Below are 21501 nucleotides of genomic sequence, written 5' to 3'. Positions count from 1 at the left end.
AGGGGGAGACAGTTGAGGGACAAAATTGAGGGAGACTTGGGAAAATAAGGAATGTGGTGAAGAATGAGGACGAGGGGAGGACACACAGGCAGACAAGAGGGACAAAAAGTTGCACCATAAAGCAGAAAAGGTAACTTGGTGAGTTTGAAGTGCGCACGTAACCACAGTTGTGCATTTCAGGAAATTGTGGACAGCACCTGGCTGCCATGACGTAAATTGTGGACAGCACCTGGCTGCCATGACGTAAATTGTGAAACGTGCATCGCTGCCATGACGAGTTGCCGAGTGATTCATTTGAGTTCCATTTGCTGTATCATGGTGCATTATTTTCATGATGAGACAATATGTACCATACTGGTGACAGAGCGTCTGTGCTGCCGAAGCAGTTTCTTGGCACAGGTTATGCTGGCTGGTTTGCATTTTCCTTTCGAGCAGTAGTTCGGGCAGAACTTGCAACTTCTCTAAAACGACACACGCAATTTTAATGAAACTTGACCACAACCTTCATCACCCGTGATGTATCAAAGTTTGCTTGTGACATTTAAAAAATACAGGGCCCAGAACATTGCTTCAGTGGTACATTTTGTTGATTCCGTCCCACGTTGACCTCCTCCTCAGTATCATTATTCTACCAGGTGAGCGTCCAGGTGTATTGTCCATATTTTATTATTCATTCAATGATGTTTGAGGTTCCGTAAAGTACTCTTGTCATGACCCAAAACGCTTGAACTGTATCATAACTAGTTGATGCAAGTTTATCTACCATTGCCACCTGCACTCCATTGAATAAACGAAAGCAGTAATTTTTAACCAGGGATGAATTTACCCCTTGGAGGTAAATTTACATGGCAGGGGGTAAATATTGTTGTGGGCCAGGCGGTCACTGGCGCAGTCGGGTCGTCTCCACCGAACACCCAGAATTGCAAGGTCGTAACTCTTGGATAACTCCAAAGGTCACGGGTCCCCTAGCGGACCGTGGTCGCCAATATTTTGACGGCGTCGGGTAGGGTTAATTTCCTAATTTCAATATACCGAAGTACCCACGTCATCTAACTACCGGGGAAAACCACACCCTTGACGGACCTCGGGCGGAGCGGGCCGTTTACCGAGCCCGATCCGGGTGTAAACCGAGCGGGGATTATCAAGATCCATCAGTCTAAATTAACAATTTACGGCACGAACGGCTTTACTACTTCTCAAGCCCGCACCGTGCTGGGTCAATGGTAGAAAGGACAGGCAAGGAACTGGAACATTTAACAGATATTTATTTACAATAATAATACACAGTGCAGACTTAATCACGAATATCAGGCAGGCAATGTACAGTGAGCAAAAGCACTTAACAATTCTACCTTAAGATGGGCCACACACAGACACACACACCCAAAAAGAAATGGACTCCGTTGGTCTTTATTCGGCCCCTCAGCCCAGGAGGGAAAGGCGAGCTGGGGACCAGGGTCCTGGCGGTACCTGGCCCCCTCGTGCGGTTAGGCCCATGACTGCACGTGTGGGACCCATGGTCCGTGGGAGCTTGGATGGCGAGCAGCCGAGACTCCAGACTCAACGATGAGGATACGGTGCCCAACGTGGGGCAAAACAGGAGCAATGGCGACGAGCCCAGACACGAACCCTTCTCACTCGACCGACCGCGCGACCACCAAGACCAAGACCGCTTGAACCACGACCAAGACCAAGCCACACAGACCGACTGCTCACCACCCGACTAATTCCTGGGCGTTCTGGCTTTTCATTGGCTGGGGCGCGCGTGCGATGCCCGCCCTTCGCTCATTGGGCAGAGGAAACACTCCATGCCCTTTTTTGGAGCGGGGCTCCGATCTGAGGCGATGGAAGCCCCGCCCACGTCTGTGCTCGGTGGGCAAGCGCGTGAGGAAGGCCGATGGTGACAAGAGCAAAGGAGGATTTAAGATGTAAAAAACCTGACTATAAAAGAAACCTGCAGCGCACACATTAAATTAACCCATTAGACAGAAGGACGGGACCCTAACTATAACACATACTTATCGAAATAACTGAACTGTGGGGACTGCTAACTGTCTGTGTGCAAAAGGCTTCCAAATCCGTAACAATATATCATACCTGAAAATGAAGTATTAATTCTGTAATACACTACACCTGGTCAGCCTGTTTTCGAAAAATTATGGGAAAATAGGGGGGTGCATCCCCCCCCCCTTCATGGAGGATGAACTATCTTTCATACCCCCCTAATACTCCTTTGTTTTTGATAATAAAATAATTTATATTCATTCAAAATTTATGAATTTCTTTTCAGATTTTGGCATGTCGAACAAACGTACATAGCTGGATTCATCTGTACAATATGGCTTTGACTTCATTGTTGAAGATGGCGTGGATAAGCCTCGGTGTCTGCTGTGCTCTTGGAAATTGCTCATTGAAACATTCAACACTAAACCAGCACCTGGAAGCGACACATCCTGCCCATGCATCTGATGATGAGAATATTCAAGACATTCCCCTTTCTAATGACACAATTCATCGACGTGTTCGTGAAATATCTCAAGATATTTGTCAACAAGTTATTGAACAGATCAAATCTGGCCCTAACAAAAATTTCTTTGCAACTTGATGAATCCTGTGATGTTGCTAATTTTTCACAACTGCTTGTTTTTGTCCGGTACATTTCTCTTCTGTGAAACTCTCCGACAAACCACAAAGGCTGCTGACATAATGCGGAAAATAGAAGACTTCTTTGAAAGGAACAGTCTCACATGGGACATAGTTGGTTCAATTTGTATTGATGGAGCCCCAGCCATGATGGAAGTTAGATCAGGGATCACTGCACTTGTAACACAAAAGGCACCCCACGTGATAACAACGCATTGCGTTCTTCACAGATATGTATTAGCTGCGAAAACCCTTCCTGAAAATCTGAAATTGTTTTTGCAGTAAGTTATTGAGGCTGTTGATTTAATTCGTGCCGGAGCACTGAATCACTGCTTGTCCAAAGCTTTTTATGTGATGAGATGGGATCTGAGCATTCAATTCTTTTGCTTCATATTGAGGTGAGGTGGCTCTCAGGTGGATTTGTTCTTAACCGAGTGTTGGAGCTCCGTACTGAGGTTGAGATTTTTCTTCGTGACCGGGATTCAAAGCTGTGGGAAAAGTTTGCTGGTTCAAAGTTCATCGCCTCTTTAGGGGGACCTCTCAGATATATTTACCCCATCTTAACCAAGTCAAGAAATAACTCCAGGAAAAATCAGTAACCATCGTCGAAGCAGGTGAAAAGATGAAGGCATTGCAGACAAAGCTGGATGTATGGGCATGAAGAGTTCATCAATTTTTTTTTTAAGTTTTCCAAACTTGGATGAGGCCATTAGAGAAGAACCTGGTGCATTGCCTGAAATAAATGAAGACATCGCAGCACATTTGAACATCTTGAAGCATCACTTCACTGACTACTTTCCAGGAGACATGATACCTACAGAAAGATGGACATCAAGACCTTTTACCACTGATCTGTCAGAAATGAGAGATGACAACCCAGGAAAAGAGGAGCTGATTGATCTTCGGTCCTCTGCTGGTCTTAAGGAAGAGTTTGATTGAGTTGGTGTTGGATTTCTGGATGAAACTCACAGATTCATTCCCACGTCTTACGTTTTTAGATCCTCGTGGAGGATCTCGAAGTCTTACTCACATTGTTGTTCTTGTGGACTTTTTTTAGATCCTCGTGGAGGATTTCTAAGTCTCACTCACATTGTTGTTCATGTGGACTTTTTTATATCCTCGTGGAGGATCTCTAAGTCTTACTCACGTTGTTGTTCTTGTGGACTTTTTTAGATCCTCATGGAGGATCTCTAAGTCTTACTCACGTTGTTGGTCTTGTGGACTTTTTTGTTTCACAGCCTGCAGTTTTCATCGAAACTTCCTAAAACTTGTCATATATATGTAAAAATACCCTGCACAGACAGTAACCATCTCCGATTTTGAAAATTCCTCCTGGAAAAAAAAAGTTATGACGTCAAAACATCTCCGCTAATAGAAATCGCCTAAAAAATTATCTCAAACTAGGCAAGCTTTTTGAATTCTGTTTGTGGGAATCGAACAGGGCATTAGCAGAGATGAATTACCACACATATGATGCATCACTATGACGTCATATCAATTTTTATGACGTCATTCCTGTTTTTTGACATTTTTTGTTTCAGAACCCAGAGTTTTCATCGGATCTTCGTGAAACTTGCCATGTATATGCAGAAAGCCCACGCGCAGGCAGCAACCATCTCCTATTTTGGAAATTCTTCCTAGAAAAAAAAAATCGACGTCATAATATCGCCACTAATGGAAATCGCATATACCATTATCTCCGAAACTAGGCAAGCTGTTTGAATTTTGTTTGCGGGAATCAAGCCGGGCATTAGCACAGATCATTTATCGCAAACCTGACACATCACAATGACGTCATATTCGTTGTTTATGACGTCATCATGAGGAGGACGAGGATCTCAGCTCATTCGAGTTTGTTTAACACAGAGTTCACACGTTCGTGCTAATGGGCAGGGTAAGGTGGCAGCCGACTGGCTTCACCAACCAACATTAGAGTGCAGCTCCTTTTACTTACAACAAAATGGATCACCAAGACCACACAATGGCCTTTATCGGCAATGCAACAATGCCGGTGAAGACCCGACACACTTCCAAAATTTAAATCCACAACCCAGCTCAGTCGTAGATACACGACGTTACTTCTTGGATGAAAGACCATGTTAATTAATACGGCGAAGAAACAACAACAAGCCCTTCGTGGCGGTGTAAAAGGCGGTACCGCAGCGAGAGGTGTAATTTTACCCGCGTCACTCCCTTGTTAATTTTGTTTTTGACGTCATCTTTTTTTATTTTTTTGCAAGTGATTTAAAATTTACAGAGCAGGAATTAAGAAGATGATTTCACTCACGAATTCGAAGCTGAGTTGATATGTGTGGTGATGGCACGAAAAAATTCCAGACTTTTGTGAGAACGAGCGAGCGAAAATTACTTCAGGGATGATGTGTTGATGAAGATATGTTGTCCATTCGAAATTTTTCTTATTCATGTCACTTAAAGGTTTTACAAAAAACCCCGTTATTAAAAAATTAATAATAATAAGGTTTTATCCTCGTTATAATTTTTTTTTTACCCTTTTGTATTTTTTTTTACCCTTTTGTATTTTTTTTTTACCTTTTGTATTTTTTTTACCCTTTTGTATTTTTTTTACCCTTTTGTATTTATTTTTACCCTTTTGTATTTTTTTTCTTCTGAAACGTTTTGACGAAGAAAGATTTGTCGATTGTGAGGAAAACGTGAGGTAAAAAAAACTGCGGTGTATCGTCGACGGAACGTGGGGAAGTGGTGAGGTGAGTGTTGCTGTTATCACGAATTGTTCGAATTGTGGGAGAAAGGAGACGAATTGATGAAATCAAAATGAAGAGGAAGTGACGACGTATGTATGCCTCGTGGGAGAGAAAGGGGGGAATTGAAGGGAATGCAATGTGGCTGTTTAAATGGACAATGATGCGGGAGGGGGAGGTCAAAAGTCCGTCATCATTGCGTACGTAATAAATAGTTAGCGCAGATAGCCCCCACCCCCTCGTGCTGGTGACGTCATTATTCGATCTTCGTTGAAAGCTCATTGTTGCCGCTGAAATGCTTCTTCATTTTTTCTTCTTCATCATTTTTTTTCTTCATTTTATTTTTCTTCTTCATTTTTTTTCTTCTTCTTCATTTTTTTTTCTTCTTCTTCTTCATTTTTTTCTTCTTCTTCTTCCTCTTCTTCTTCTTCTTCTTCTTCTTCTTCATTTTTTTTCTTCTTCTTCTTCTACTTCTACTTCTACTTCTATTCAATGCCACCTCCAGGAAAGTAACATTCGGCAAAGTTTTAGGAGGTGCCCGAGGTTGACATTGATGAAGAGATATTAAAAATGAAATATGTATTACTTTACCCGAAATGGTTGTCAAGTTCCCAGCAGAGTATGATCCGAGCAACGCTGACCGTCATTGCCAGGATGGAGTCATTCATTCATTATTCCTCTGTTTTGATGTTCACTTGGCTCTGATCTGCATCCTTGACATCTTCAATGGGGTTTTGAGTTGAATAATGTCCGATGAGGTTCAAAAGCCATTCCCGGATGAGTGTGGAGGGTTTCGTGTTGCCAGCCAAACTTATGGCTGAAGGTATTATGCACGCCGGCCTGGGTTTGAATCTCGACCCAGCTGTAAACTGCCATCCTGGTGTTTTGCATGCAGGGTGAGCCATCAATGTGTGCTTTATAAATGTGGAGTTTTTGTACTGTTGTTACGGGGCCGGGTATCAGTGGCGAGCGAGCACGGAATTGAGGTTGTGCCTTTTGGATAAGTCCGAAAGGCACGGGTCCCTTGCTGGACCATGAATCGCCAATAATTCGACCGCGTGAGGTTAGGGTAGTGTCAATTGCCAAACTTCAATATTCCTAATTATCCACGCGGACAAAGTTACCTGGGAATTCACACCCTTGAGCGGAACGAGCCGTTACCAAACCCGAGCCGTTACCAAACCCGAACCGTGTGTAACCCGAGCGGAGATTACCAAGGCCCGGCGGACCAAATGAACAATTTACGGCCTCGCTATTTCTCAACACACCGTGCCAGGCCAATGAAAGAAACACAGGAACGAGCTGGAACATTTAAAACAAGGGATATTTATTTATAATGGGGCAGGAGAGCACGCAAGAAGGCAGAGTTAACCGAATAATGAAGGAATAGCAATTTATGTACAAGCACTTGTGCAGTTTTACTTAATAGACTGGCGTCACAAACACACACACACACGAACACCCAAAAAGGAATGGACCCATCAGGTCTTTATTGGAGGCCTCCATTTCGAGGAAAAGCGAGCTGGAGCTCAGAGCCTGTTCTCGGACCTCTCCGCCTCGTGCGTTCTTCGACGAACCGGAGGCAGGACTCGAACCCGCCACACAATTCCGCTCCAAGCCCGGGCAGGCGATCCTCGCGGGACAGGCTCGCAGGCACACCGGCCACAAGAGAAGATGCTCTGTTGGCGGGACTCCAGGAAGGCGATGACTGCCTTCAGAAGACCACCAGACGTCCGAAGACCGAAGACCAGATGACAATTCCTCCGAAGACCAGAAGACAACTCTCAACAACTCTGTCTCAACTCTCCACCTTTGCCTACACGCGCTTCTCTTATCCTACGCTCGCACTCCCTCATTGGGCAGAGCGAATGCTCTATGCCCATATTTGGAGCCAAGCCAGAACGAAACGCTTGTGCCCATATTTGGGGTGAAGCCAGAGTGTAATGCTTGTGTCTATATTTGGGGCTAAGCCAGCACACCAACGTCCAGAGAAACCCCGCCGAGCACACTGGACTCTGCCCATGTACGTGCTGACACACACGCGTGCAATGGTGCCGGTGGATGATGGTGGAAGGAAGCGAGGGCAGGTGTCGTTGTGGTTGTTGGTAATTTAAATCGTAACTATCAAAATAACTCGCAGCGCATGTACTATTAATCACCCATTAAACATAGGACGGGACCCGAACTAGAAACACATACTTACCGATATAGCTGATCTATAGGACCTGGCTGTTGTGTGCAGTAAGCTTCCAAATCCGCAACACTATAACGTTGACCTCCATCGGAATGACTTTAATCCGGAGGACCCACATGCTGGCAGTCGATGGTGGACGTTGTAAAAAACGTTGTTTTGATTGCAGTCAAAAGTTAGGCCTTGTCAGGTGGTTCGTGAAACACTTGAGCCCAAAAACTTCCCCCATGGGAGACAAGTAGGTGGCAATAATCTTGGCCGTTACTCTCAAATGTGGGTGGGTTTTCGTTTTTCACACATATATTGACTGCTTTTGACGTTTGTACGTGGTACATGCTTGGGAGCCTCGATGGTATGCGTTGCTGTCTACGCTATCGCTGATGATTCGCCAATAAGTGATGAAACCAGTCAGGTAGCTGAGGGGAGTGCAGCATTGGGATTCTCATGTGTGTTCTATGTGTGAATGTCTTTATAGTTGTTGAGGAACTCTGAGAAGGGTTTGAAACAGCATTTAGCACTTACCTTGTGAAAGTCTTCTTGGGTTGCTTTATGCAGCTACTTTGGCTGGAGTTGCATGGGAGGGGTCAATTATTTATATAATCTGAGCCACCTGGGTTTAGCTGATTAGCTATTCCCTCCATTCACAGGTGAGAGATGTGGGTGGGTCTTTATTGTGTGTGTGTGTGTGTGTGTGTGTGTGTGTGTGTGTGTGTGTGTGTGTGTGTGTGTGTGTGTGTGTGTGTGTGTGTGTGTATGTGTGTGTGTGTGTGTGTGTGTGTGTGTATATATATATATATATATATATATATATATATATATATATATATATATATCTCAGGTTCCAAGATTAAAAAAAAAACAACTTGAATTATTCCGAAAAACAGCCGTCGATAAGCTGCTGCTCGTATGGCTCCTCCGTTTCAGTCACTGTTCTGATAGTTTATCCATCCACATCATTACATCAGAACACGGCCGAGCAGTTTTGCTTGAACAGAGGGATTTTTTGTTGTTACCTTCGCATTCTGCGAAAGGTTATGTTTTGGTCGGCGTGTATTTATTTATTTATTTATTTATTTATTTGTAATCTTGTGATTCGTATAACTCAAAAAGTATGAAACCGAATTGCATGAAATTTGGTGGGATTAATTGGTTATTAGCCAGGAAGCATTCGATTAGATTTTGGGATCGTTCGGGTCAAAGGTCGAGGTCAAGGTCACGAAAAGGTCAAAATCGTCTTTTTACGATAACACGGTCAATTTTTATTCAATTTGCATGCAACTAACGCCAAAATGTTCAGAATTCAACGCCTCATCTTGTGATATGCAGTATGACACAATGACGCCCATACTCTTGTTACCGGTTAGGGGTCAAAGGTCAGGGGGTCACGACCTTGAAAAATATGCGGTTTTTGTCATAACGCGGTCAATTCTTGTCCGCTTTACATGAACCCAGCACCAAAATGTTCAGAATTTAATGCCCAATCTTGTGACACAATGACGTCATAACACATGTCACCGGTTGGGGTAAAATGTCGGGGGGGGGTCACGCCCTTGAAAAATATGCGGTTTTCGGCATAACTCAGTCAATTCTTATTCGATTTGCATGAAACCAGCATCAAACGAGATTACCTTCTCTTGTTGAAACGTTGTATTCACCGAGCTTGCGAGTGAAGACTCGCCAAAACGACGTGAGTTGATTGTTGTTTAGTCCGTAGCCCCCGAAAGTCGGGGGGGGGGGTCATGACATTATAGATATGTGGTTTGTGTCATAAGACCATTCATATGAAACCAGTTCCCCACACTCATACCAAGAACAAAAAAAGTAGTGGCGGCGAAGGTATGCGCTCTATGAGTGCCCGTTCTAGTTGTTGTATACATTTTCGAGGCTCGTATGAGAGCTAACACACAATGCACAGCAAGGGGGGGCGCATGAGACAAGAGGGGTGGGAGAAGGAAGGACAAAACGGTGGGGGACAGAGACATTAGGAGATCTGTAGAAGGGAGAGGGATGGGATGGGGAACCTGGGGTATTCAAGATGGACATTACAGGGACTTTCAGGAAGGAAAGCAGAGAATTTGCAGGAGGTGGGTTTGGGGTATATTCACTGGGGTAGAAAAGATCGAGGTTTTTGATGGGGGATGATAAGAGGTGGAGGTGAACAACTGTTTTGAAGGCCTGGAGGGAAGAATGGGATTGAAGAGAGTGTGTGAGTATATTCCAAAGGTGGGAAAAATGATAAATGAAAGAGTGAAGGTGAGCTCAGTGATTCATGATTTTGGTAGTTTTAACAGAAGGGGGTTGTTGGCGGACCTTGAGCACCCTGGGGAAATATGGAGGGGGGGGGCAATCGCAGACACAGCAGGGGCGAGACCAGAGAGGAGACGGTAGGAGATAGAAAGACCACCGACCTGCTTGCGGTGAGAGATTGAGATGACCAATGACTCAGCCTCAAGGTGGGAGATACCAATGATCCCAAGAAAGGTGGGAGGCAGGAGCACCAGCCCAGATTGGAGGGCAGTACTCCATCAGGCTGTGCACGAAAGCTTTGCAAGTGGTCAGGAGCTCAGGTGGGCTGAGGAAGGACTTTGCACGATAGAGGATTCCCAGTCGGCGACTGGCTTTGGAGGCGAGGTTGGAAATGTGGCTTTCCCAGGAAAGATCATGGCAGATAGTGAAATCCAAAAGCTTGAATAGAAAGGACTTCTTCCAGTGGATTGTTGAGAAAATAGATTGGGGAGGGGGGGGGTTCGAGAGGGTCCTTTCAGAGAGATAGAGTGAGAGTGTGAGATTTGTCCTGATTGAAAGACATGTTCCACGTGTTGGACCAGTTTGTGATTTTACCCTGATCTGCAGAGAGTGAAGAAGCTGCTGCTTGCCGGTCTGAGGGATGACGGTACGGCAGAGGGTGGAGTCATCAGCAAAGAGATAAAGAGGATTTTCCAGAGAGTCGGAGAGATCATTGAGGAAAACCAGAAAAAGAACAGGACCCAGAACGCTACCTTGAGGAACTCCAGCCTGGACAGGAAGAGGGGAGGAGAGAACTCCATTTAGGGCCAAACGTTGACTGCAACAGGAGAGAAAGTCTGTGAGCCATGAGTGGAGATAGTCTTGGATACCATAGGAAGAGAGTTTGGTAAGTCGGGCAGGGTGCCAGACTGTCAAAAGCACGTGATATGTCTCGGGATATGGCTCGGATTTCATGTCTGCTATTGAGGACCTCCAATCCTCCATCCATTGTTGGGAGAGCAGAAGCAGCATATCCAGCATGTAGTGACCTGGTCTAAAACCAAATTGATGCTTATCTTGACACGGGAAGGATGGAATCCGCGTCAGTTTGAAACCTTGTACCTGGGTTATTCTTCGGCATGTTTTTTTTCACTGACTTTGGTTAAAATATATCAATATTGGCATGCACTCTCACTTCATCAATTTGAGGGGGTTGGGAGGGGATGGAAGTGGTTATTTTTCCATGTCCGTGCCCCTTTTCACTTGTTTGAATATTGTTTTGAGTCTGACTTGCGAACTGTGATTTTTTTTTTCTTTCTGTGCATTCAGATACTACTGAATTAACACTGTCAATTTGAATGTATTATTGTGTCAAGTACTTGACGCGTGAATATCAGAGATGAATCCCATTAACATTCAGGAATCGAAATATCCTTTTTGTGGTGGGGGATTTGAGCAGAGGAAGGTGAGTGTAAAAGAGAAGGGGGTCAAAGAAAATCATACCGGTTTACATTTCATAAGTATACTTTATTCAACCAAGTAAGAATATGAACTTTAGCTTGTTTTATACCAGGCATGAACAACAGCTTACAGAACGAGCGACAGAATGACTCGCAGGATTTATGGTTACTCGGCGAAAACAAGCTCTTCACTTGAACGTTGTGCACACCACTGAGATGCTGAGCTACTCAATTGCCTTAAGTTATTGAGGGAAACACAAATGCATTGAGCCACCCTATCCAGCAGTTATTCTCAGCCAATTACGTTGGCACTTGATATATATCATGAACCAAAGTTGTCCCCAGAGTTTCGCATAAACGTACAGAAGTGCAGTTTACAGTTGCTTGTAGTTATCACAATGCATTTATGCGATATCGTGCATAAACATGCACGACAATGCTGTTGAGTATTTGGAAAGCATGGAGCTCTTTTGCATAGCACATGATCGTAAAGCAAATATATAATCACAAACAAACAAAGCAACATCACTTTTATCAGAAGACATCAGTGTCTCTCACCTCTCACCTCCCTCCCCAATGTTGCCACATCCAGCCTCATGTACTAGTCTGAAGATTGTTTCTCTTTTTCATGACTTTCCATCACCGAGATGAATCGATGCCTGGAGGCACATGCTTCGGCTCCAAATGCCACGTGCGGATGCAATGTATCTACAGGTTGGGGTTTTGCTCTTTGAAGGAGGGGTCTTTGTATAAGTTAGCAATTTAAAAATCAGTCGAAGGCTTAAGCATCGTGATTACAGGACAAAGTTTCGCATAAAATGAGTACTTACCAAAGGTAAAAGAGATTCTTATGAAGGGTAAAAGAGGCTACAAACAGACTCTGCTATGTTCGATCAGCCACCTAGCACAAAAAAAATCTGCCAAAGGGTAAAAATTCAATTTGGTCCATTTCATCGCAATGCTGTGCTAACGGTATCTGCCTGTTGATCTCGAGGGCAGTAGTTAAAATCCAAACTCTACCAACGAGTCGTACCCACCGTTTTTGCTCACTTGAAATGTCAAAGTTTGTTGGTGCTGCCGCTTTAGAAAACGGTTTCATTTTGAAACGGAGAACGTTATCCGCGTTATCCCAGTTCAGTAAAAATTGCGTTCCTTCTCGATACCGAGCAATTTCTTGTCACGTGATCCTCCACCGAACTCCGTGGTGGTGGAACTTCTGACATTGTCTCAAAATTAAAATGACAAGTTTTGGTTCTTAAAATGATCATGGCTTTGCTAAAAATGACCATGCTCAAGACGAGCATATTAAAATGCTTGAAGGATAATTTAAAAACGATTCTGTGCTGGAAAGGCATTCGCTGCTTCGGACAAAATACACAACTCCAGAAATCTTAATAACCACCATGAACGTTGATATTCTGTGCTACGATAAGAAACTCGTCAGGAGTGTTTTGTACATCGTACTTTATCATAATGGTTTTTTTTATTTTTTATTTTATTTGCAAGCTGCAAGTTTTTATCCAAGAATTGAATTGCTACCAGGCAGTGTTTCAACATTACTTCCTCTTCTCCGACATCCTTTGTTAAACAAACCTAAAGCTCTACTTCTGTGAGTCTGAGCCTGTACTTATCACGCCTTCATGAGATCCAGGAGACCTTCAGACACGTGAAAAAACAAGCACACACAGACACGCATCGTTATTTTAATCATGAAAATGATCCTCCAACAAATTATTGTGATTGTTGTTGTGACATTAACGGCCAAAACGGTACACCTCAAATAAAAAGTTTAAATAGTAACTGGTTGAGCGAGTGACTGGATTTCCGACTGCTTGGATCATCAGCTCTGCTCCGTTCTTCGAACAGGTTTCGAAACTCTCCCAATTGAGGGTCCACTACCTCAATCATGGGACCACACCGGGAGATCGATGACCTCAGATGTGTCCACACAGTCATTCAACCCAGCAATGCAAGCTCACGACTCAAACTTTGTAATCGTAGCGTTTAGTTTTATCGATCGATGTTTACCTTCCTTACTGTGATGTTTCAAGCATTATACTCATAATCTTTACATCACATTCCATGTGTGTAACAATACTACATACTATCTTACATTACCTGTAAATTGTGCCATTTTAATTTAATGTTTTTTAATTTTAATTTTTAAATTATGTTTTTAAAATATTTTAATTTTAATCGACACTCCATGACAATCACATGACTTAGTTGTGCTGGGTGTTTATTTCTGCCTTCAATGTTTCTGATGAGAATTGAACACAAAGTTACCGTGGAATCTTGCATTTAATATACTCCTGTTAGTTGAAAAATATAGGATTATACTGGTACTGTTTTAACCCATCGACCGACTTTGAATGAACTAAGAAATGTGTGGTATTATTCGGCCAGCTTCATATTTTCTTATATTCTCATCAATATTGTGGGTGGTAGATGGAGGGGAGATTGTGGGTTGGGGAGGGAGGATGTTTAGAGTGGTTGCCGAACGCATTCATGTTGATGATCTTTTAATATTTGGCGCTGCGGTTCTTGATAATTGGGAACCGCTTGTGTTAAAATACGATGCATGAGCTGAATATCGAGGTAACTTGAGTAACTTACAGAGGTGCATCAGGTGTTGCGTCCGTTCCTTCGCCAATAGGAGGCTCAGCCTTGCGTCTCCTTAGGCACAACAGCAGTGCAAGTCCCACGACCGCAATGGCAGCCACACATCCCACGACACTGCCCACAATGACTCCAGCCCTGGAGCTCTGAAGGGGAGGAACTGTAGGACATGAACACGAGTGTAAATTTCGATCCTACTGTTGTTCGTGGTGGTAATTTTGCTCTTTAACATTCAAAAGCATAATTTTTACTCTTACAAGTAACTTTTTGTGTTGACACAATCAAAATTATTTACAGTTAAAATATGAATTCACATTTGTATCTGCCTTATTTTAATCAGGTCAGGAATAATTTTTTATCAAGTCAACCAATTACTACTTGCTGTTGTACAGACAAACGGCAATACTACCTGCGAATGGTCAACAGTTAATTAACGTGGCAAACTCCAGGAAGGGCCTACGGCCTCAAGTGGATGAGCTCCTGGTGGAAAACAGGGAGGACATTGGTGGATAAAACGCCGTCAGGAGGCGGATGGTACTGATTCACTTGAAGAGAGTGTTTGGCATCTATAGTATGTTAACTCTTGAGTGCATCTTCTTTTGCTGGTCTTTCCTCTGTTTCGTACTTGGTGGACGAGCAAAAACTGACTCCATATTTTGTCGTGTTTCTGCAGAGACCCACGACACTCGAGAGTATTTCCTATATCCCACACATGATTGTGACACCAGCTCACTCAATACGACGCAGAAGGGTAAACTCTTCATCTGGTGAATGCAAAGTATCCCTGTTGTTGTTGTTCTTCCACTTTGTACACACCTTTTGCATCCAAAGTGTGAGGGAAGCGGTCTCCATGATCCTTGTTTTTTAAAAAAATTCTGGGCAACAACCCATCCAACGTCTTCATCTTATCTCTTTCGTGTCATGTGAGACTGGGTTTTGGTCGGTATTTAAATGTGGGAAAGGGAGGAATTGAGAAAATGTCAGAGAATAAAGACGATTGGAAAAGGCAATCAAACGAAATTGAGAAAGCGATGAGACAAAACAGCTATTACATAATATTTTTGGATATTTCACAAAAAAATACCTGTCAAACAAGACAATTGGATTGGATCTTATAAGAAGTGCTGATGGATGAAATGTATTTAAGGAAGGAATGAATGGATGGAAAGAACATTTGAAAGCATGATGGTGAGATCAAAATTTAACAAGTGTGAGCAGTTGATGAAAATGTAGAAAGAGAGATAATCATAGAAGAGGTGACGAAAGCCATTGTCTCCAATCATAATGTGCAGCACAGGGTGTTCCAAAAACACCTGGAAAACTTTGGTTGTTAATATGTTTAGTACCACAATTGATACAATGATGACCTTTGTTTTATATGACCAGTGGCACCATTGGTCCGATGGACCAATTTTTCATTGGTCTTCACAGCCTTGGTGCATTCCCGCCTGCTGTACTGCTTGAGCATTAGCTTGCCGTTCACCAAGCCCAGATGTGCTTGGGGCCAGCCTGGGGATTATATGTTCGTTATTATTATTGCCATATGATACCATTATTGTTATTATTGTTGTAAATATTAGTAGTATTGATTAATATATGTTTTGTTACAATGGTATCATTGTTTTTGTTATTTATTTTGTAACTCGCGAATACCACTCGTCGCTTCGCTGATGGGAATACAATGAGCGGGAAGAAAAAAGAAGGATGGGGGAAAGTGAGGAAGTGGAGGACGGGGGGGTGGGAGAGAAGAGAGAGGAGGGAGGGAGAGCGAGGAGGGATGCGGGAAGGGAAGACAGCATGAGGTGAGAGGAAGGGAAGGCAGACATGCGGTGGAGCGTTAATTACGATTCATACCATCTCAAAATGATTCCAAAAAGAATAATAGTGAAGTGTGAAACAAAATATTGTCTGAAATCCATTTTCTACCGGTCATTCCATAAATACCACCCGGAGACAAACACCGTCTGGACACATCCGGAGACAAACACCGCCCTGGATTATAGAATTATGACAATACCAACTAGTCCAAATGAGCTGCTGACAACTGTACTCAGAACCATTTCACACCCAAACCGAGCGATTAAATAACAAAAATCATGAACACGTGGTTCAAATGCAAGCTTGCAGAGCAAGGAATGCAGGGATAAGGAGGAATACTTAGTGGCCTAAACGTAAGGCAAGAAGGGAAGTTTATGACTCACCTCACACGCTCTTGATCTCACGCCCATCAATCATTAGCGAAGGGGGCGTGACGTCGCCCGCCGTCACCCTTGGAGGCGGGACTTCTCCCAACCTAGTCATGCAACTCGGCTGCAATGGCCGTTGTCGTTACGAACATGTAATTCTATCATTGCTGGTTGGCAATACAAAAACATAGGGAAAAGTCGCAGAGGGGCGATTACATACTGGGGGAATTATCTATAATCCTTATATAATTATGAGTCAGGTCAGGTTCGATCTGTGACCTGCTACAGGTACCATGTAAACCTGTACTAACCTGTTCCATGGTCGGGTTGTCGGCGACTAAACCGTCTCCCCCACCAGGTTTTCTGGTGAGGAGGGTGTTTGGATATGGACACCCAGCAGGATTAAAAACAAAACCTGTCAAAGGGCGGAGGAGCTCCTTGTGAGCCAACGGCCATCCATATCTAGTGCCCAACTGTGTCTGCGGACGTCCTCCTGCAGTTGGGTTACTTCTTATTAGGAGGTTGGTGGCAGGATTTGCACTCCGGCCACCGTAAAACGCTTCATTCCGCAAAACGCAAAAACGCAAAAAAATCTGAAAACCCACTCCGTGGGCGTACCTCCTGTGCAGCTTCCCTTCGCAGGGCAGCTCACCGGATGACGGGATTGGGGCAAAGCCTTCGGGACCCCCAATCTTTGATAGGAGGGAAACCACGGGGTAACATCCCTGGGTCAGATTGCGGGAGAGTGTGTCGGAGTGGTGCTGAGGTGTCGTCCACCAGACGGCAGTCTCCTTGGGTTAACCTGAGGCGGTCCCTTCGGGTGGGTGCCTGGAATGTCCTATCCCTAAGAGAGGATGATCACCTGTCTCTGTTATCATCTGAGCTCAAGCGTTTGGACATCGGGATTGCAGCTCTCTCTGAGGTTCGGAGACCGGATTGCGGCGAGATAATGGTGGGTGGTTACACCTACTATTGGTCTGGTCGCTCTGATGGTACCATACTCCAAGGAGTTGCTGTAGCTGTGTCCAATAAGCTGACCCCAATGATAATTGAGGTAACACCGGTCAACGAGCGTATTATGAGATTAAGGATTCGCCACTCCTTAGGTGTCATTTCCCTGGTCTCTATTTATGCTCCGACTGAGGCGAGTGATCTCACCGTGAAGGACACATTCTACGCCACACTCGAGTCTGTGGTTGATCAGTGCCCCAGACGAGATACACTTCTAGTCTTGGGGGATTTCAATGCATCGACTGGAACTGATAGGGATGGTTATGAGGTGTGTGTTGGTCCCCATGGGTCAGGAACTATGAACCAGAATGGCACTAAGTTCCTTGACTTTGCAAGAAGTCATGGACTTAGGGTGGCTGGTTCATGGTTTCAGCGCCCGCAAGCTCATCGCTGGACTTGGTATTCCAACGCTGGCGGTGTGCCAAGGAGATTGACCATGTCCTCATTGACGGTCGTTGGAGGATGATCCAGAACTGCAGGGTCTACCGGAGTGCTCAGTTCCTCAATACTGACCACAGGCTTGTTGTAGCAACTCTAAAACTGCACCTTAAATCCTGGAGAATGGTACCATCCCAGCCTAGGCTGGATGTTGCCAAGCTCAGGGATGAGAGAGTAGCTGAGGAGTTTGCGAACAGGCTGAGTGGACACTTGGGGGGTCTGGGTGCTTTGGGGGGTCCTGAAGAGTTGTGGAGCACCTTCAAGACCACCGTCCTTGATGTTGCCGGTGGATTCCTTGGAGTTCAACGCAGGGCAAAGAAGAATTTTGTCTCTCAAGGGACACTGGATACCATTGACCAGAGTCGCAGGGCCAGGCTGAATGGCAGAGCTGAGCTGTTCAGGGAGCTGAGGCGTAAAACTGTACGTGCACTGAGGGTGGACAAGGAGGCCTATGTGCGAGGAATCTGTGAGGGGGTAGAGCATCACCTGTGGACAGGTGATTCTCGTCCCGCTTACAGGGGAATTCGCGCATTACGTTCATCCAAGCCCATCCCTCGGAGCACTGCAGTTCGAGCAGAGAGTGGTAGGCTCTTGACAGAGGAGTCTGAAGTGAAGGCCCGCTGGGCCGCTTACTTTGAGCGGTTGTACCAGGCTGATCCCCCAGCTGTCTAGTTGGACGTCAAGGGTGTTACAATCCCTGTTGCTGACCCTCGAATCAACTGTGGTCCACCATCGCTTGTGGAAACACGGGCTGCGATGAACCAGTTGAAATGGGGCAAAGCTCCAGGGATCTGTGGCATCCATGCTGAACTTCTCAAGGCTGGTGGAAATGCTGCACTCGTGTCGTTGCATGCAGTTTTGTGCTCTGCCTGGAACACAGGCATCATCCCAACTGACTGGAAGAGGGGCCTTGTTGTCCCTCTCTGGAAAGGGAAGGGTGATCGCCAAGACTGCAACAACTACCGAGGGGTGACGCTGCTCTCAGTGCCGGGCAAGGTCTTTGCTCGGATAATTCTCGATAGGGTTCGCCACCATCTGCTTGAGCACCAGCGTCCAGAGCAGTCAGGCTTTACACCAAAGAGGTCAACGATTGACCGTATCCTTGCACTTCGTGTCCTCACCGAACGCAGGCCGAGAGTTTCGGCAGGGGCTGCTTGCAGCCTATGTTGATCTCTGTAAAGCGTTCGATTCAGTGAATCGGGATGTCCTCTGGAGGATTCTTAGTCTTCGTGGGGTGCCACCAAAACTGATCGATCTGATGTCTGAACTCTACTCTGGTACTGAGAGTGCTGTGAAGTGTGGTGGTACCATCTCTGACTTATTTCCAGTTGTTACTGGAGTTCGTCAGGGATGTGTACTTGCCCCCACACTTTTCAGCACTTGTATGGACTGGATTTTTGGGAGGATGTCGGAGAGATCAAGTTGCGGTGCATCGTTTGGCAATGTCAAGATCTCGGACCTTGATTTTGCAGATGATGCAGTCATCTTTGCGGAGACTTTAGACATCCTTTTGGGGGCCCTCGAGGTGCTGAATGAGGAGTCGGAGCCGTTGGGATTACGGATTTCTTGGGTCAAAACTAAGATCCAGGCTTTCGGTGACATCTTGGATGCTGCTGTCCTGTCTGTGTCTGTTTGTGGTGAGGATGTTGAGGTCGTGGATAGATTCACTTACCTTGGCAGTGATATTCATGTCTCCGCAGGTTGTGAGCCGGAGGTCAATAGACGTCTGGGTCGGGCCTGGGGAGTCATGGATTCACTGGATCATGGGGTGTGGCGCTGCCGGTACCTGTGCGGGAGGACGAAAGTCCGAGTCTTCAGGTCCTTGGTACTTCCAGTCTTGCTCTATGGGTGCGAGACTTGGACTTTGACCAAGGATCTGAGACGGAGACTTAATTCCTTTGGTACCAGGTCTCTTCGGAGAATCCTTGGCTATCGCTGGTCGGATTTTGTGTCCAACGAGCGGTTGCTGAGAGAAACTCAGATGAGATTTGTTACCTGCATAGTCCGTGAGCGTAAGCTGCGGCTGTATGGACATGTGGCTCGTTTTCCTGACGCTGATCCTGCTCACCAGATTCTCTCAGCGAGGGAGTCTCATGAGTGGAGGAGGCCAGTGGGCCGACCACGTGCCTCATGGTTGCAGCAGGTTGACCATCATCTCAAGGAGATGGGGATGGGCCTGGCATCTGCCTGGGGGATGGCCAGACGGAGGCCCCTGGAGTACCAGCGGAAAGTGGACGCAGCGACGCGCTGTTCTGGCACATGCTCCCATACCTGACCTGAATTAGCACCGCACCACCACCCCCCCCCCCCCCCGGTGTGGTGACAAGTAACACTTAGGCTCACAGTTTCCCCACTTAATTACATCGAGCTGTTTCCTTTATGTCCTCGGACCAATCAACTCCATTCAATCCTAACTTTCCTCTGAAATTCCTCCATCTACCCCACAAACATAACAATATGTTACATTAGTTCTTTGTAAGCTTGGTGTTGGCTTAATGGTTTGTGTGGCTGGCTTAAAGGTCCCCTGACACGCAAAACTACTGAAATTTCATTTATATATGTCCTGCAGGAGTTTTTCATCGTGATTTCAGATCTGACAATTTCTTCTTCACAATACTCATTCTGTAAAGTGTAAAATTAAAAAAACAAACCTCTTCGGGGAACGCCCCTAAAAATTCTCCTGAAAGGGGCGTAACCAACATGACGTCAACTACAGTATCACAAAGGCTGCACGTAAATTACTCGGGTTGGTGGTCTACGTGATTCTATTGGCTTGCTGTGTGTTTCCACATTTGATTGGTCGACTCAATCGCTTCGTTCATTTCTGCTTTAAAAAAATCGAACATTTGGTTTTGAATAATGGATGACATGGACTTTGATTTGTCTGGTAACGACAGTGAATGTGAGAGAAATGAAGGATTTTGGTCTGAATCACATGGAGAATTGTCGGATAACGTAGTCGCGGGACGTGAAGTTCAGGCAGCTGGAAATGAAATACGGCCTTAGCAGTTCGAGCCCGAAGCAGGACAAGCAGAGGAAACTGGCGATGAAATTCCCGGCGTTCATTATGATCGGGAGGACATCGAAGGAAGACTCGGAAATAACAACTGGTTATTTCCTATTCGTATTCGTAAAGACTAAATCCTATTCGTAATCCTATTCCTATTTTTTTTTTTTGTGAATTAAAACTTCAGTGTGAGGTCTCATAAACGAGAAGTATGTTTTTTTTTTCATTGCCAATAAATTTGACAAAAAGGGGGTCATTTTTTCCTTAAACCAGGTATCCGAAAAAAAAAAATTATATTTACCACATTATTTCCTTAAACCAGGTATCCGAAAAAAATATATTATATTTACCACATGAACTACGATAAAGATATAAAAGAGCTAGATATTAATAATGGTATATACATAATAATTTTTATGCAGGGGATCCGTGAGACAGGAAAACTATTTCAAGGGTTCCACAAGGGTAAAAAAGGTTGAGAAACGCTGGTCTACACTCTAGAGATCTCGAGTCAATCCACTCTGTGCGAGTTTCTGTATGTGACGTCAATGCTGCGATTCGCTGAAGTCAACTTTTTTAGGGGCGGGGCATAGCAAGTTGTGAAAAGCACCAGAAATGATTGAAATATTGGTCTGATTATCCCATTTTTGATAAAAAAAAAAACATGGGTGATTTCTTCACGAGGAAGGTCAAGTTAATATATTGTTACGAATCTACGCCGCCCAGCGTGCGAATGACCGCTTTTCACTAATAGCAGCCGCACGCCCACCGCACGAGCAATTCACTCATGACTTCCCGGAACAACGCCGAGAACCAGTCAACAGGTATGACTTCAACACACACCACGGCCCAGTCCGTATTCTACCTGCATGCGACAGGGTCAATCGCCGAATATCGATATACCGAAGTATCGCGCGGGTAACCTACCGAGGGACCGTACCTCGGTGAAGGCCTGTTTGGACACAAACCGCTTAAGCGGTTCATTCCGTTCTGGGATAAC

At 44.9% G+C, this 21501-nt stretch overlaps 1 protein-coding gene and 1 long non-coding RNA gene across 2 annotated transcripts in view; one reads left to right on the top strand and one right to left on the bottom strand.

Annotated features, from left to right (window-relative positions):
• Nucleotides 1-5238: 5238 nt before the first annotated feature.
• Nucleotides 5239-21501, top strand: part of LOC147031103 (uncharacterized) — a 91221-nt gene continuing 74958 nt past the window's right edge. The window contains exons 1-2 of the long non-coding RNA XR_015056661.1: nucleotides 5239-5369; nucleotides 14533-14610. This is a non-coding gene — a long non-coding RNA (uncharacterized LOC147031103). The remainder of the gene's footprint in view (nucleotides 5370-14532; nucleotides 14611-21501) is intronic.
• The window catches only part of LOC147031104 (sodium channel regulatory subunit beta-2-like), a 52600-nt gene continuing 42385 nt past the window's right edge, over nucleotides 11287-21501 (bottom strand). The window contains exons 4-5 of the mRNA XM_085875834.1: nucleotides 13857-14019; nucleotides 11287-12896 (exon numbers count right to left, since the gene is read on the bottom strand). Coding sequence (XP_085731960.1) covers nucleotides 12842-12896; nucleotides 13857-14019 — 218 coding nt within the window. The 3' untranslated portion in view covers nucleotides 11287-12841. The remainder of the gene's footprint in view (nucleotides 12897-13856; nucleotides 14020-21501) is intronic.

This window comes from Eptatretus burgeri, chromosome 3, assembly GCF_056783735.1.
Source record: "Eptatretus burgeri isolate ZD-2024b chromosome 3, Ebu_testis_v1, whole genome shotgun sequence".
Lineage (NCBI taxonomy): Eukaryota > Metazoa > Chordata > Myxini > Myxiniformes > Myxinidae > Eptatretus > Eptatretus burgeri.
The sequence above is the reverse complement of the archived record's forward strand: the minus strand, read 5'-3'. Positions and strand labels throughout refer to the sequence as shown.